Raw genomic sequence first — 17218 nt, 5'->3', positions numbered from 1 at the left:
CGTATGTCGGGGTTGCACTAATCCTTTGGTACTTTTGCCTGCTTGCGTCCAAACTAGATCTTACTCAAGGCAAGCCTCTTCAAGTGGGCCTAATTGAGCGGTTTCGGCGCGTAGAAGATGGTGTTAATATTCGGAATTATTATTCGGAGCGACTTGAAATCATCAATGTAAACTTAAACGAACCTTTCCGAATCACATCTCCGAGGTGCCAGGAAATATGATGAGCCGGGGGAGATGTCAGTGGAGTCAAATGTAAGCAACAATTTTGTTATGGGATTGTCCGATGAATATTGAAGCGAAACATTCACGAGTCTACTATTGATCAAACTTGCACGTGTTATAGACCGGCCGGAATAACTCGATGGTCATGCAAGATGGATACATTCAGGCGGGCCTTCAAGTTTGAGAGCATTGTAGTATGGTTGATAGGGTTCCATATAAGTAACTGATAGATACTACTGTCAACCAGAATGTCAACAATATCTCTACAATAAGATAACCTGTCATCTGAGAGTAGTGCTTCGACCCAATCCTCTTAGTTTCAAACCAGACTCCTGAAAGTCAGCTTCAACGCGACTAGGGTAGCTATCTTACTGCGATTATCAATCATGATTGACTCAACTCCCCAAAACCAAATGAGGTCCAAAGCGTTTGTGTTCGGATCACAGGACTTATCGTTTGACATCGAGGCTTTCAAAAGTCTTCGTCGCCACCTTCATAGTCAACAATGGGCTCTCGACATTCTTGCCAGCCTTCCAGAGCTCTGGGACAAGTTCGCTAGTGACAAGCCTTCAGCACAAGAAACAGAGAACAGGCACCTTCTGCAGAATTTGAGCTCATGGGTAGCCGATGGAAAAGTTACAGAGGCTGCATTTCCGCTCCCAAATGTGCTACTTTCACCACTGGTTGTCACAGCTCAATTGATTGATTATCTCAATTTCCTCGGAGCAGCCTTTCCAGGCCTGAGAGATGGAGATGACTTGTTTAAGTCCGTTTCAGAAGAAACAGAGACTCTGGGTCTCTGCATCGGTACTTTAAGTGCCTTTGTTGTGGCCTGTTCTTCTAATTTGACTGACATACGAAAATATGGAGGTGTCGCTATAAGACTGGCCATGTTGCTTGGAGCTGCTGTTGATTCCGAGGAGGCATACTGTGAGCCAGAAAAAAGGTCGATGAGCTTTTCGACTTCTTCGAGTGGCACCGACCCCAGTAAATCATTTGCCGTCGTCCTTGACAAGTTCACCGATGTTAGTATGAGAAATAATTTGTAATTGGCGGTAGCCACTGACACCTATCATAGGCATATGTCTCAGTTTTCATCGATCAAAAGCGTGCCACTTTCACAGCATCAACAGAAACGGGTCCAGCTATTATCGACCAGTTGAAGGGAGATGGATCCCATGTTACGCCAATTGCGCTTTCGGGACGATTCCATTGGAAGGGTCACCAAAATGCTGTCGATGGTCTAATTCGGTTTTGCGATCTTCATCCAGACTTGCAGCTGCCAGATGCATCGAGGATGTTACTGGCTAGCAGATCAAGCGTCGATGGACAGTATGTCACTTTTGGGAAGCTCCACGAGATTGCTTTACGTGCTATTTTGCTGGAACAGTCTCAATGGTACAAGACATGTAATCTTGCCTACCTCTCCAAGCTAGATGCAGGCAATGCGGCAGTGGTATGTTTTGGACCAGAGCGTTGCATGCCGCCGACCATTGCAAGAAAGCTTGGCTCTCGCCTGATATACACACAAGAGTTGAACCTCTCGTCTTCACTAGTCCCTGCCAATCTTCTCGGCACAACAAAGGTACAGCCCCTCTCAGATCTCCCTGATGAGCGTATTGCCGTTGTTGGAATGGCATGTCAATTACCAGGCGCTGGGGACCTTGAAGGATTCCGAGAGATCCTGAAGCAAGGCCAATCGCAGCACAGAGAAGTTCCTGAGGAACGCTTTGGCATGGCGACTGCTTGGCGAGACGCGGGTAAACACAAATGGTATGGGAATTTCATCGATAATTACGATACCTTCGATCACAAATTCTTCAAGAAAAGCCCTCGTGAAATTTCATCTACGGACCCCCAGCACCGCCTGATGATGCAAGTGGCATATCAAGCTGTTGAACAGTCCGGTTACTTCGGTGGTGACGCGATAAACCAACCCATCGGATGCTTCATGGGGGTTGGTAATGTCGATTACGAGGAGAACATTGCCTGCTACCCTGCAAATGCCTACTCCGCTACCGGAAACCTGAAAAGCTTTCTTGCAGGCAAGATCAGTCACCATTTTGGTTGGACAGGGCCTAGTTTGACCCTGGATACCGCGTGTTCATCATCCAGTGTTGCTATTCATCAGGCCTGTCGCTCCATTGTTAACGGTGAATGTAGTGCGGCACTTGCTGGAGGTGTCAACATTATCACCAGTCCGAATTGGTATCATAACCTTGATGGCGCGTCATTCCTCAGCCCAACTGGTCAATGCAAGCCATTTGACTCAAATGCGGATGGATACTGTAGGGGTGAGGGTGTTGGCGCTGTATTTTTGAAACGCCTTTCCTCCGCAATCGCAGATGGTGACCAGGTGCTTGGAGTCATTGCGAGTACAAAGGTTTACCAAAATCAAAATTGTACTGCGATCACTGTTCCAAATGCAATCTCCCTATCACAACTTTTCACAGACGTTTTGCGCCAGGCTAGACTGGAGCCTCATCAAATCACCTTTGTCGAGGCGCATGGAACAGGAACTCCCGTCGGTGACCCGGCTGAATATGATGGCATTCGATCTGTCTTTGGGGGTGCTATACGCTCCGATGTTTTGTCGCTAGGATCCACTAAGGGTTTCGTTGGTCATACTGAATGCGCCTCGGGGGTTGTTTCTTTGATAAAGACATTGCTTATGATCAATGATGGCTTTATCCCACCCCAGGCTAGCTTTTCAAGAATCAACCCTGCTTTGAATTCGAAAGTTGAAGACAAAATCGAGATATCAACCCGCCTAAAAGACTGGCAAGCACCTTTCAGAGCTGCTCTCATCAACAATTACGGGGCTTCTGGATCGAATGCTTCCATGATTGTTACACAAGCTCCAAAGCTGACCGATGAAGCTTCTAAAGTACTGCCTCGGAGTAGCTACCCATTCTGGATCAGCGCTTTTGATCAGCAGAGCCTTCTTAGCTATGTGAAACGGCTGCATCACACTCTACAAGAGCTACCGGAGGACCTGAGCATTGCAAATATTTCATTCCAAGTTGCTCGTCAGTCGAATCGGCATCTTCCCCAAGCGCTGATATTCAGTGCCAGTACAAAAGAGGAACTAAACAAGGCACTGCTGTCTTTTGAAAGTGGTAGTCCAGCTGTCGCATCCATTCGTATCCAGGCTGCAAATCCTGTTATCTTGTGTTTTGGAGGACAGGTTTCTACCTATATTGGCTTGGATGAAGAAGTATACACTGGTAACGCAATTCTGAGACAATTTCTAGATCAGTGCGATGCAACCATTATGTCGCTCGGTCTACAAAGCATATTTCCAACTATTTTTCAGAAGTCTCCAATCTCGGATGTGGTTCAGCTTCAAATTGCCTTGTTCGCAATGCAGTACTCCTGTGCCAAGGCATGGATTGGCAGCGGGTTGAAGGTTTCCGCTCTCGTTGGGCACAGCTTTGGCGAACTGACGGCTTTATGCGTCTCCAATATTGTGTCATTGAAAGACGCTTTGCGAATGATCTCAGGTCGAGCTCGTCTAATTCAAGACCATTGGGGCAGTGAAAAGGGTTCCATGGTTGCAATTGAGGCAGATCTTACCGATGTTGAGGCCTTGCTAGCCAAAGTGAACTTAGTGACAGGACACAAAGATAACCTCTCGATTGCTTGCTACAACTCGCCAAGAAGCTTCACCTTGGCTGGATCGGTTCAAACAGTCGACCGAGCGGAAAGCCTACTGAAAACTGATACCGACTTTTCAGCAATGAGATCCAAGAGATTGAACGTCACCAATGCCTTCCATTCTGTTCTGGTCGATGCCTTGATTGGGGACTTAGAAAAGCTGGGACAAACTATCAGGTTTCAGGAGCCTAAGATCAAACTAGAGAGAGCAACAGAGCATGAGTCTACCAGTCCACTCAGCTCGAGTTATCTGGCAGAGCACATGAGGAACCCAGTTTATTTCGCTCATGCTGTCAAGAGATTGTCAGAGAAGTTCCCCACTGCAACTTGGTTGGAGGCCGGTTCAAATTCCACTATCACAACAATGGCAAGCCGTGCGCTAGGTACATCGGGCTCTTATTTCCAGCCGATCAACATTACTAGCGAGGGGTCTTTCAGACTACTCTGTGACGCGACCATCAACCTCTGGAGAAATGGCCATGATGCTAGCTTCTGGGCCCATAACCGCATACAAACACCTGCTTATACCCCGGTCCTGTTACCCCCATACCAGTTCGAGAAGTCTAAGCACTGGATGGATTTCAAGGTACCTCCAAAGCTCGAGGACTCCGTTCAAAAGACGGAGCAAGTTGCAGCTGTGGAGGTGCCGAAAGGCTTGACCACTTTTGCTGGATACAAGGATGCATCCCGGCGCTCGGTGAAGTTTGCCGTGAATGTCACATCGGAGAAATATCTTCGTCTGCTCTCTGGCCATATTATGGCAAATGCGGCCGCTGTCTGTCCTGGGATGTTCCAAGTTGAGGTAGCGCTCGATGCCCTAACAAGCCTTCGACCAGAATTCCAGGACCGTACATTTATCCCAGATTTACATGGCCTCAGGCACTATCAACCTCTTGTGAAAGATGATAATCGTGCAGTCTGGGTAGAAGCAGACTCTTGTGATACTGAAGGTCTCGTTTGGAATTGGAATTTAACCGCGACTGATGCTAAGGGCAACGGCTCTATCACTCATACTTCAGGAACAATCATCTTCCAGCCTGCAGACAGCTTGCAAGTGAAAACCGAATTCGACAGACTCGCACGTTTGATTGGTAGAAAGCGTTGTCTGCACCTTTTGGACGGCACCTTGGCTGAAGATGTCCTGCAAGGCCGCAATATCTACCGTGCCTTTTCTGAGGTGATCGACTATAAAGAGGTCTATCGCCATGTCACTAAAATTGCAGGCCGAGATAATGAGTCTGCGGGTCGGGTCATCAAACAATATGCCGGCGAGAGCTCACTTGATACTGTTCTTACCGACTGTTTCTGCCAAGTGGCAGGTATCTTTGTGAACCTCATGACTACTCAAGTTGATCTCTCGGAAAGAGGAATCTTCATTTGCGATGGAATTGATCGATGGTTGCGGGCCCCTGGGGCAGTCTCCAACAACCCTTCGCAGGAGTATGAAGTATTTGCTTTGCACAATCTTGAATCAGAGTCCAAGTATCTCAGTGACGTTTTTGCATTCGATGCTCGTGATGGGTCACTTGTTGAAGTCGCTCTCGGTATCAGTTACCAGAAGGTCCCAATATCTGGTATCCGCAAGGTGTTATCAAAAGGTCTGCCAACTGAACTTCAACCTCAGAAAGTGCTCCCCTCAGTACCAAACACTCAACATGTCATGGTAAGCCCGCCAACGGCACTTCCCCCGTTGCTAATTGGCTCGACTACCAAGGTTAACGGCATGTCCGCACCCAAAAAGACACCAAAGGCGCCCAGTGTAGACATCACTGGCGTTATGCGAGATATTATTTGCAATCTTTCCGGTCTTGAGCCAGACGAAGTTAAGGACGATTCCGATTTGGTTGAGATTGGCATCGATTCTCTCATGAGCATGGAGCTAGGTCGGGAAATTGATTTGGCATTCAAGACTACCATAGACGTTAATCAACTTATTGACGTGACAGACTTCCGCAGTCTGGTCGAGACTCTAGGACACATTTTGGGTCTTGAGGACTCTGATGGTGATTCAGGTTTTGTTGAAGATGACAGGCATGAGGGGACTGTGACTAATGTAAATGGACATGATTCCGTTACGACTAATGGCAATGGTGTTTCGTCCCCCAATGAGAAGGATCTGATTCTTTCGGGGTCCATGGTCCTCGACTCTTTCCGTGTTGCAAAGGAAGCTACCGATGATTTTATGGTAAAGGGAAAGCTTGGAACATACTATAACGAGGTTATGCCACGTTCGACAAAGCTCTGTGTTGCTCATATAGTCAATGCTTTTGAACAGCTCGGGTGTCCGATGCGCAACGCAGCTGTGGGTCAAAAACTCGATCGCGTTCCATACTTGCCTAAGCATGAACGTTTCATGAAATTAATCTACGGTCTCCTTGAAGAGGATGGATTGATCGAAATCAATGGTTCTGAAATCGTACGAACGGCTGTTCCTGTCCCAACAAAATCCGTGGATGATATGTTGGAAGAACTCCTTCGTGACGAGCCGGTTCATGCAGCTGAGCACAAACTTGCAGGTTTAATCGGGCCAAAATTCGCAGACTGTCTTACCGGTAAAGAGGATGGTCTTCAAATGATCTTTGGATCTCCAGAAGGAAGGGAAATTGTTACCGACGTCTATGCAAAATCACCGATCAATTCGGTATGGATTGAGCAGGCAGAATACTTCCTCGAGCATCTTATACAAAAGTTGCCCAGCACAGGCGAGCCACTCCGCATCTTGGAAATGGGAGCTGGTACTGGAGGAACAACCGTCAAGATGATTTCTCTGTTGGAGCGCATGAATGTACCTGTCGAATACACAATGACAGATCTTTCCTCATCACTCATTGCTGCCGCTCGCAAGAGATTCAAGAAATACCCTTTCATGAAATTCAAAGTTTTGAATATCGAGTCGCCGCCGGATGCAGATCTATTACACAGTCAGCATATCATTCTGGCCACCAACTGTGTTCATGCGACTCGGAATCTGGAGATCTCAACGAGAAACATTCACCATACTTTGCGACCTGATGGGTTTTTGCTTCTAGTAGAGATGACGGAACAAGTCCCCTGGGTTGACTTCATCTTTGGATTGCTAGAGGGATGGTGGCTCTTCGAAGACGGTCGCCACCATGCCCTTCAACCCCCAGCTCACTGGGAAAAAGTGCTCACGTCCGTTGGATTTAGCGAAGTTGATTGGACCGACGGTGTTAGACCAGAGACAAATCTCCAGCGACTGATCGTTGCTCTTGCGTCCGGGTCCAGGTATGATCTTCAATCTCAATCAATACAACCCCGGGCAACGCCGTCGTTGACAGATATTGCAGGACGTCAAGAGATCATTAATTCATATATCCATGAATATACCAAGGACTTCCACGCACTACCAATTTCCAACCTACAGGCCCCCGTCCTACCTGCTCTTGTAGGCGACTGTGTGCTAGTTACTGGTGCAACAGGAAGTCTCGGCTCCCACATAGTGGGCTATCTCACGAGACTCCCCAGTGTCCACAAAGTCGTATGTCTGAATCGACGGAGCGCCCTTCCCGCCACTGTACGTCAAGACGAATCCTTCAAGCTTCGAGGTATTTTACTTGACGAAAAATCTCGGTCCAAGCTGGATGTTCTTGAAGTAGACACAGCCAAGCCATTGTTTGGGTTAGCAGCAGAAGTTTACCAGGAGCTTGTGAATACAGCAACACATATTGTTCACAATGCGTGGCCAATGAGTCTGACCAGGCCAATTCGGGGTTATGAGAGTCAGTTTAGTGTCATGCGTAACCTGATAAATTTCGCACGAGAAGTATCGTCCAGACGCCCTTCGCCATTCAAATTCGGATTCCAGTTTATATCATCGATCGGCATCGTCGGTTATCATCCGATTCACTTTGGAGTAATCCGAGCTCCCGAGGCGAAGATGGATGTCGAATCGGTTCTACCGGTAGGATACGCTGAAGCGAAGTTAGTATGCGAACGCATGCTAGATGAGACGCTCCATCTCTACCCGGCAAGATTCCGACCAATGGCAGTGAGAATCGCCCAAATCACTGGTTCAACAAGCAATGGATACTGGAATCCAGTCGAGCATTTCGCATTCCTGGTAAAATCATCTCAGTACCTAAAGGCTTTCCCGGACCTCAAGGGTACTCTCTCCTGGTGCCCTGTTGATGATGTTTCGGCAACTCTTGGTGAGCTGTTGATTTCCGATACAAAGCCTTACCCGATCTACCATATCGAGAATCCATCAAGACAGCCTTGGCAAGAAATGGCGAAAACTTTGGCAGAGGCACTTGATATCCCGCATGAAGGCATCATTCCGTGGGATAATTGGCTTGAACGAGTTCAAAGCTGTTCGGCTCCGATCAACAACAACCCAGCAAAACAACTGCTGGAATTCTTCAGCCATAATTTTATCCGAATGTCATGTGGTGGCTTGATATTGGACACTAGTAAGACAAGGAAGCATTCAGTAACTTTGAGACAAAGAGGACCTGTCGAGTCGGCGTTGGTTAGAAAATATATTTCTGCGTGGAAGGCCATGGGATTTCTAGAATAGGGTCACGATTTTACACTGCAACCAGGTGGTTACAAAGAATACACATTGTCTGAGGACCAGCAAATTCACTTTCTATGTGTCTAGCCTTCTTATAAAAGGATCTCGCGGGTTGTAAGCCTGATTCAAAATGTGCGCAGAACCACTACGAAGGGTACATTGTCATAGACACGAAAGAAGGCCCGATTGTTGTGAAGACTCGATAGCTACATTCGATGAATCAAGTTCAATTATTTCCAAGTTAATATCTACAGAAGCAACATCGACCCCAGAACTCTATGGTTTAACATATTCAATGCTATAGATGTAGACTCGACACGACGTTATGGCAATTGAAGCTCCTATCTTCCCATCTCCATCTTGCTAGGCCTCAATTTTCAACATGAGGTGTGGGCCTCTACTAGAGCTTTGGGGTAAAGCGACTCAATCCCCGAATTTTCGCGCCAAAGAAATAGAATACAATGGGGATTGGAACCATGACAATCGAGAGGAAGCCAAGTAGCGATGAGGCCCAATCCACTCCTAACTTGTTATACATATAAGTACCAAACAGGGGGAACGCAGCACCGACCTGAGACATTGTTAGTGAAAAATGTTACTCGGGGGGGGGAATGCATACTTACCGCGCTTCTAATAAGCGTATTTGCAGAGATGGCTGAATTAGCAACGATCATGTACACATCAATGAGATAATTGAGGCCTTGCATCCAGATCATCAAAATTCCCATTCCAATTGGTGCTCCCGCAATAACTTGTGGAACCCACGAGATACCTGGATTTGAAGTCCATCCGAACCAGAACAGCCCAATGGGAAGAAGAAAAGCCCCAGCCATCATCGGAGGAAGACGATCCTCTGGGACGACGGAGCCATTCCGTACTTTGGGGCCATACCACAAGCGTGTTGCAACAGTGACCACTAAACAGCCAAGCAGAACCCCGACAAGAATCCCCAAAAATGGTAAAGCCGCAACGCCTTCATTACTCCAACCTCGGACCTGTCGAAAAGCAATCGGGTATGCCACAAAAAAAAGATATAAGATTCCGTAGATAAGCGAGATATAGATGGTCATGCAGACAAGAATCGGCTCCAAGAACAGCATTTGCATAGGTCGGAAAAGGTATTTTGTCAATATCTCGCGAAATGTCGGTGTTTTCTCATCCAGACGCGAACGATACGCCCAGATACCCGTCGATTTACGCAAATTTCGGGCGCGACGCTGCAGAATGACGGGATGATATGTCTCGGGCAGGACGATAAATGCAATGATGCCAAAGAAGGAAGCAGGAATCATAGTAATCCAGGCTGTCCATCGCCATCCCAGATATGATTCAACTATAAAACCACCACTAGATAAGCAGAAATTAGCTCAGCTTTCCGATTTGATTTTATCCGAGTTCCATGAATTATAAACCTACACTATAGGTCCAAATATTGGCCCAACAAATGTAGCTGCTGAAAATAAAGAGATCGCGATTGCGCGCTCTACGGGACCCCAAAAGTCTGCCAGAGCACCTGGTATGATTGCGAGAGCGGATGTACCGAAAAATCCCAGAAGGAAGCGAGCAAGCATCAAGGTCTGGAGATTCTGAGCAACTGCCACCGGAACTTGAAAGATAATGAAGATGGCGTATCCAATATATAGTGGTTGCAATCGACCATATAACTCGGACAAGGGACCCCAAATTTGCGGTCCTAAAGCAAACCCCTTTTTTTCAGTGTTAGTATTTCGAAACTATTTTCATTTCAGGTTCGATTGTTTTGAACATACCAGGACTGTCAAGCTGGTGCCCAAAGTCGTGACTTCGGTTGATACATGATACTCTTTTGCAGTAACTCCAGAAGCAGCACTAAAGACACTACTGGAAAATGTCACCCACGTTGTCAATGTACTGAAAATGCAAGTGATAAGGACTTTTTTCCAGAATGGATAGTTCATTGGATGCTCCGAATCGTTAGGACCATCCCAATCCACTAAATAGGGATCCACGACATCGGGCTTTTCGGCAGTTGACTGTTCTATTGCGGTCTCCAAGTCTGTACCAGAAGTGTCACTGGATATTTGGGCGTGAACTTCTTCGTTCATCTTTGGGGGAGGGCTAGGATCTCGAGCGTGTCGGTGGAGAGATATCTGGACAGGGTGTGTGCGATGTGAAGTATCCCGACATTATATAGAAATGGAAATAAGGAGTCATTTCAAAGGGATTTGTCAGGCATAACATGTACCCTAGGGGATATAGACAAGACATCATTGTATAGAAAGAACTGTTTATCCGATACTAGCTGTCAGTTAGATAAACTGTTTTCCCGAGCCGAGCAAAAAGATAGTCCGAGCCAATGAACTGGCAATGTGGTCCGTAAGTACGTACTGTACTATGTATGATTTCAAGGAATAATCATAATATTTTGTCATCAGGATATCGTTTCCTGTCTTTAAAATAATATTTTGTGCGAGCTCTGTCAATTTCTTCTATTTGCTTTCAATTTTAAGAACGATATTTTGACGTACGCAAACCACTTCGCCGATTATCGATAATATCACTGGCTTATATTCGACTATTTTGCCTAAGAAGCCACATCCTCGACTATCAAGACAATATGTAAACTAGACAAAGCCGCACCATGTACTGTACAGGCAAAAAGGACATTCGCAGCGCCCGCATACTTGAGAATTGAGCCAGCCCATTATCGTCCTCCCATATTCCATCTTTCCCAGCCTCAAATTTGGAACTGACGTCTAGGGATATACAGCCTAAGACACAAAACACTGATCAGTTCTTCTTCCGCTTACTCTTCCTCTGACTCTCCTCATCACCTTCCTCTTTCACAGTCTCCTCCCCTCTAATCAAAGCACTCCTTTCCTCCAACTTCGCAGCAAGAGATTCCTGCTGCTCAACAGACATATTCAGAATCTCTTGCGGATCAATATCATCAAAGAACCCCGAAACAGCAATATTCCTCAACACAAACGCAACTTTCTCAATATCAGCCATAGAAACCGTTTCCATCCCACTCCCATTTCCTTCTCGTTCCTCGCCTCCACCGGTAGAGATAGACGAAGCTGTTCTTTCCAACCGCAATCGTAACTCCCAACAAGCACGCCAAAGATCCCGATACTCAGCAATATTATACTTCATATCCAACTTCACACGCCCACGCGCCTTGGACTTCTGACTGGGTTTCTCGGTCCCAAGTTCACGCGTACTAATTTCTTCGACCATTTCACGCGTAGCGACTGAGTCGGGATACTCGTTTCGACAAAGCCAGATGTAGACGTCGTCACTGTAGAAGGGAACTTGTTGAGATACCGGTCCTGATCCTGTTGCAATTGAGAGAATTAGGGAGGATGTTGCGGGCCCCACGCCGCGGAGTGTATTCAGGGTATTGATACTTTCGTTTGGAAAGGATTCTTCTAGTGAGGTCGTAGACACCGTGGGTAACGTCTTTATGGCTTTCGATGTTGATGTTAGGACTGTGTTTGGTTGATTTCCTTTTATCATTCCCATTAACATTGGTCGGTAGATGCCGTGTTTGCTGATTGAAAAGTTAGTTTGATCATTCATAGATTGAAGTGAAGTGAAGCGCAGGGTAAGGCAAGAGGCAGGGTATAACTTACATCTTCCACTCCATGATTCTAACAAGTTCATCTTTCGTAAAATATGCACCACCAACACTCTTCTCCTTCCCCTCCTCCTCCCTCTTCAGATTTCCATCACTATTCCTCCGTTCCAAAATAACCCCAGGCATCCCCTCATACCGCCAAACATCCAACTCAACAAATTTACCAACTTCCTCACGAATCCGTCGTTCCTCGGAAGAATCAAATGTAATCTTTTGAATGAGAGCCGTAGATCCAGGTCCAGAATTCGCGGATTTATCTACTTTTCGCTTGAAGCCTTTCTCGGCCTTAGGCTGCATTTTCAAGAGCATTTTGCGGCGGTGAACTTGTTCCACTGTATTTGCATAGCATTCTAATAGCTTTTTGAAAGTTCCCAGAGTGATTCTTGCTGGGTGGAAGCTGGTACTTTCGCAGTCTGCGTTTATTGCCATGGTTGCTATGTCGTTCAGCGCGACGGGGTTGTTTGTTTTGCTGATGTCTGGTGTTCAATGACCATGGGAGAAATAGTGGATGAATAAAGCAATGCTGCGTAAGATGTGTCTCCACTCTTTATATTTGTCTATGGCAGATTTGGTTCCCTGCGGGCGAAGCGAAGGAGGTTGAAGTTGTTAATTTTCGGGATGTTGGCTGGTAGCTTAGGGGTAAATTATATGTAAGATACGCGTCACATGCACATTTCCACCGACAAAAGGGCCAAAATTACAATACAATACAATACTTCTTAAGGTGACAATCTTCGTAGGAGAAAAAAGTCCATCATGCCCCAAAGTCTATGCCTCAAACCAGTCGCATTTTTTGGCTCATTCTTATAAAAAAAAACCTATTTACAATCCGGCCGTAAAAGCTCATTAAAGTCCAAATATCAGATACAGGCGCATCGTAAGAAAGAGTCATCAACCATCTCACCATCGCTATTACCATCATCAAGATGAAGTAATCCTTGAAACACTCGCCGCGAAGACGTGAAAATTAAAACAAAAATAGAAACGCCGCTGGGAAGAGGCAGGTCAAACAAAGCTGAGAGTAGATCTTTCGAACCAATATATCTCAGAAAGAAGAGAGGAGTGTAGCGAATACAGATTGTGTTGAGCTTGCAAGGGTAGCTTCAACATCGATTTGAGATCTTTTGTTTTCGGTGGAGGGGGGAAAAGGTAAAAAAAAGATTAAAAAACGTAGAAGGCAATTGCTTCATCGAGGTGAAGCGGATTTCCGATCCGCGCGCTTTGCCTGAGATGGGTCCTGACTGGGGTGAACGAAACCCATTGGGCTGTCCTCCTCGTCACGGTCAAAGTGCATCATGGACATCTTGGAGCGGCTCCGCTTCATAGGACGAGGGAGAGGAGCGGCCTGAGGCGGAGGGTTCAGCGAGGGCCCAGGCTTGGGCTCGGTAGTGGTAGTCGACTGAGCGGTGTTACGCTCGTCATCGGCCACTTCGATATGACGAAACTCCTGCTCCTGCTCATCGGCCTCAGACGAGCTGGGGCTATCCGAGTCAGACGCGACCTCATAATCATCCTCATCATCGCTGACCAGACTGGGAGCCTGGTTAGACTCTATGGTATGCGGACTGAGGTTGGAAGGGTGGTCAAGACCATTACTCTCGCGTGCCTCAGCAGACATAGGACCATGGAATGGGTAATCAAGGTAGGATGGATGTTGAGGACGCGAAGGAGTCATCTCGTGTTGCAACTCATGAGTTCCTCGGTCCAAACCCTTGCGACTCTCGTTCCGCTCAGATGCAGCCTGGGTGGTTGGCATGCGCATGGGCTGGCGAGCTGCTGCAGGTACCTGGCTGGATTCTTTTGATGGGTTGGCTGAGTCTTCATCATCAGACTCCTCATCCGACAGACCAGTAAGATCAACAGGGGTCTTCGCCTCCTCCACCAACTTGCCCAGATCCAAACCAAATCCACGCTTACGCATGAGGTTGGACAGGTGAGGTGTCGCAGGAGAAGCTAGGAAAGAAGGATTTTCCTTTGGCTTGACGAGCTCGGATTGGCGACGGGACTCAAGCACCGGCTTGACAGTGGAGGGAGGAGTGGCAACGGCCGTGGAGGATGTGATTTCCGAGGGTTTGCGCGGGGTGACCATGTCCTTTGACGGAGTAGGAAGGGCGATGTTCGAAGGCGGAGGCGGGAAGTTGACTGACTGGATCAGAGGATGAACAGTACCCGGGGTAGTAACAGCACTTGGAGGTTCGGTTCGACCACCGACAGGGACGCCAGCGTCGTCGAGATCGACGGTAGCACCGCAGGCAACGGCCGCAGCCTCGTGACTTGCGAAGTTGCGGTTGTGCGCGATACGGCAGTGGTTGATAAAGCCCTGGGTACTGGAGAAGTTCTCCCGCTTGCAGTCGATACAAACGAGCTTCACCATGAGGCCATCCGACTTGCGTCGAATCACCATGGGCCCGGCCTTCTCTCTCACTTGCGGGTAGCTACTCGGCAGCGATTGCAGCTTCGCGCCAGTTGATGTTCGTGACGGCCGGGTCTTACCCGCCAACTGACTGAAATCGATAGGATTTCCACGCGTGGAGCGACCACCTTCCAGCGGAGTGCCAGGCGCGCCAGTAGCGGGTGTAGCTTCCACCTGGCCACCGTCGAACCGAGGATCAGGAATGAGCCACTGCTTGTAGTGACGCGAGTATGGACCCTCGGTCACACCCCAGGGCGCGGGCGACATAGGTGCTGGGCCATTTCCAGGCGGCAGCACCGAGGCGCCCATGCCAGAGCTAATGTCGGCGGAGACTCCGGTGACCGTAGAACCCGGGTAAGGGATTTCCGAACAACGACGGAGCTGCTCCAACGCGACTTGGCATTTCGCGATCTCCTGGTCGATAAACCGGAGCTCGTCATGCTTCAGAAGCACTTCCAGGCTGAGTTGAGCTGTGATTGTATCCCGAATGCGGTCGACGGATGGCTTTCCGCTGGCGGCCTGCGCCGGCGGGTGGTCCATCTCCATCGCGACCGGAGGCGATGACACGGCGGGAGTGGCCGCGATATCGACGGATGGTGCAACTGACGGAGAAGGAGTTGGTGGCATAGAGGGAACAGATTGAACCGGTCGCGTGGACACATCCGTGCGTACCTTTGTCGCTACGGGCGCATCGGTCGCCGTTGAGGACGAACGCTTGCGCTTCAGCATGGGCGGCAAGGAGAGGCCATTAACACCGGGGGTACACGACGAAGGAGCCAACATCTTGACTTCCTCTGTCATTACCTTGTTCCCTCCGATCGCAGAGGGCCAGGGCAACAGGCGAAACATGCCATGCGAGATGGGGGCGGGAATCGGGGGCGGGTCGGGCAGAGACGATAAGGTAAATTAGGTGCGAAAATGATAGGTCGATTCCATGCGCTCAGATAACCCCAAAGAAAAATGTTGATTATTTTTTTTGGGCAAATTGAGAGTTGAATTTGTTAAAAGGGGTGGAATGTTTTGGTATGTATCCAAATACAGTTGAGTGGTGATGGCGGTGTGAAGTTGTGGAGGTGGATGGATTTGTTTAGAACCAAAGGGGGAAAGGAATGGACAGACTGTCGCGCGACCGTGTCAAGTTTGGGGGGAGAGAGGGTGAGAGAAAGGGAGGGGAACACAGAGCGGAGTCTGTGGCAAAAATCTATTAATAATGGAGGATTTTGGAGGGAGGAATTTAATAAAAACAAGAAAACGAAAGAGAAGAAGAAATTGTGTGGAAGAGAAGAGGAGGAAAAGAGGAAGAAGTTGAGGAGAAAGTCGAAAAGATTCGAAAATGTCCAAAGAAGAAAAAAGGAGGAAGGAAGGAAGGAAACAACATCAAACACAGAATGTTTAGGGGGGAGGAAGGGGCGATCGGGCACAGGCAGAAGGGGGGGAAAGAGCGAGAATCAGACAGGGAAGGAGCGAGTGGGCCCGGATGATGTGATGATTCGGCCTTTTCTGACGTGGAGAGGCGACACGTCATGACTGATCTATCAAGTCCTCTGTATATATTCTATGTACAGTATCTGTACACAGTGCAGGTGTTTACAGGGTATATCTATGTACATTATAGTAGTATATACTTAGAAAACAGATTATCCTATATAGAGAAAATACTCTAACGGTATTCTACAATACGGAAAGTACTTTCTTCCAGCTCGACTGTATACCGGATGCGTGCGGCTCCTGCGATGCTCTCCCGCCAAGGATAAGGTGTGGTCTGGGCCTCGCAAAACGATCCTCCGCCTGATTGGACTACTAGCCTCCGAACAAGCACAATCTCACATCTCATCCTAGACACTCTAAACTTCCCTGACAAATCACAACCACCCCCCCCAGCTATCATCTACCCGCTCGTGAAAAGCCCGCCACTATGTACGTATTTACAGTACATACTGCTACCAGATGCACTGACCCTGTCGCAGCTCCCAGCGAGTGGCCCAGCTAGTGCTCACTGCGGTACGAGATGCGAGGCTGAACCAGGGTACGTGGCTGAAACTGGGAGCTAGGCGAAAGCCACCGAATTCCGTCGAATCGGTCGGGGCGGTGAGTGCAATCAGCGGCACTGGATATTCAGGCATTAAGGCTACAACTGATATTGATGCCGAGGCTCCCAGTTTGAACAACAATGGATATTACTATCAATATTCAGTTACTCACGAGTTTCAACAGCATGTGATAGGATTGTAAAGTCCAATACTATACTCACGTCTGCCTGATTGAATATTGAGAAGTTCAAAAGAAACTCGCCGCCCCCAATTGCTCAGTAGTATCGTACACCATGGAATTAACCATTACATTAACATAAACAGCAAAGGGAGAAACATCACACTATGATGAACCCATACTACTGGTACAGCAGGCTTGAGCCCAACGGTAACTTTTCATGAAGCCTTCCAGGCGCAGCATGAATCAATGTGAGATTAGAATTAGTACTGGTAGTACACTGGTCCAAATCAAGACTGCTCTCCTCGACTCCCCTCTGCTTCATTCTGGCCGTAGATATAGAATCTGCCAGAAAGTATAGAAGATTTGCGTAATTTATAGGTATAAATAGACTTACTACTACTAGTAGTACGTCTAGGTTAGGATCTTCAATTACAGATACTACTATTACAAGCTCATTGACTTTATCCTCCTAGTAAGTTCTAACTACAAAATAAGCGCTTAACACCACAGAGTACGGAGTACATAAAATGTGAAATGTGATTGAATACACAGTATCCTGCTG

The 17218-nt window shown here is 47.6% G+C and overlaps 5 protein-coding genes across 5 annotated transcripts; 1 reads left to right on the top strand and 4 right to left on the bottom strand.

Moving 5' to 3' along the window:
* Window positions 1-608: 608 nt before the first annotated feature.
* N7469_006875 (Male sterility NAD-binding) lies at window positions 609-8416 on the top strand (the record flags this gene model as incomplete). Its single annotated transcript, XM_056645793.1, has 2 exons — window positions 609-1247; window positions 1301-8416. The coding sequence occupies 2 exons, from the start codon at window positions 609-611 to the stop codon at window positions 8414-8416; spliced, it is 7755 nt and encodes a 2584-aa protein (XP_056499234.1).
* A 397-nt stretch (window positions 8417-8813) lies between these two features.
* N7469_006874 (MFS transporter) lies at window positions 8814-10497 on the bottom strand (the record flags this gene model as incomplete). Its single annotated transcript, XM_056645792.1, has 4 exons — window positions 8814-8984; window positions 9037-9760; window positions 9830-10119; window positions 10183-10497. 4 exons carry the CDS (start codon window positions 10495-10497, stop codon window positions 8814-8816), a joined length of 1500 nt encoding a protein of 499 aa, XP_056499233.1.
* A 685-nt stretch (window positions 10498-11182) lies between these two features.
* Window positions 11183-12461, bottom strand: N7469_006873 (uncharacterized protein; the record flags this gene model as incomplete). The annotated part of the gene is made up of 2 exons (XM_056645791.1): window positions 11183-11945; window positions 12028-12461. The coding sequence occupies 2 exons, from the start codon at window positions 12459-12461 to the stop codon at window positions 11183-11185; spliced, it is 1197 nt and encodes a 398-aa protein (XP_056499232.1).
* Window positions 12462-13218: 757 nt separating this feature from the next.
* Window positions 13219-15294, bottom strand: N7469_006872 (uncharacterized protein; the record flags this gene model as incomplete). Its single annotated transcript, XM_056645790.1, has 1 exon — window positions 13219-15294. The coding sequence occupies one exon, from the start codon at window positions 15292-15294 to the stop codon at window positions 13219-13221; it is 2076 nt and encodes a 691-aa protein (XP_056499231.1).
* Window positions 15295-16385: 1091 nt separating this feature from the next.
* N7469_006871 (uncharacterized protein) lies at window positions 16386-16568 on the bottom strand (the record flags this gene model as incomplete). The annotated part of the gene is made up of 1 exon (XM_056645789.1): window positions 16386-16568. One exon carries the CDS (start codon window positions 16566-16568, stop codon window positions 16386-16388), a length of 183 nt encoding a protein of 60 aa, XP_056499230.1.
* Window positions 16569-17218: the final 650 nt, after the last annotated feature.

The sequence above is a fragment of the Penicillium citrinum genome (genome assembly GCF_028827155.1).
Source record: "Penicillium citrinum strain IBT 23319 chromosome Unknown utg000006l:1.0-3011923.0:1.0-3012962.0, whole genome shotgun sequence".
Classification (NCBI taxonomy): Eukaryota; Fungi; Ascomycota; class Eurotiomycetes; order Eurotiales; family Aspergillaceae; genus Penicillium; species Penicillium citrinum.
Note: the sequence above shows the minus strand (reverse complement) of the source record. Positions and strands in the feature narration are given on the sequence as shown.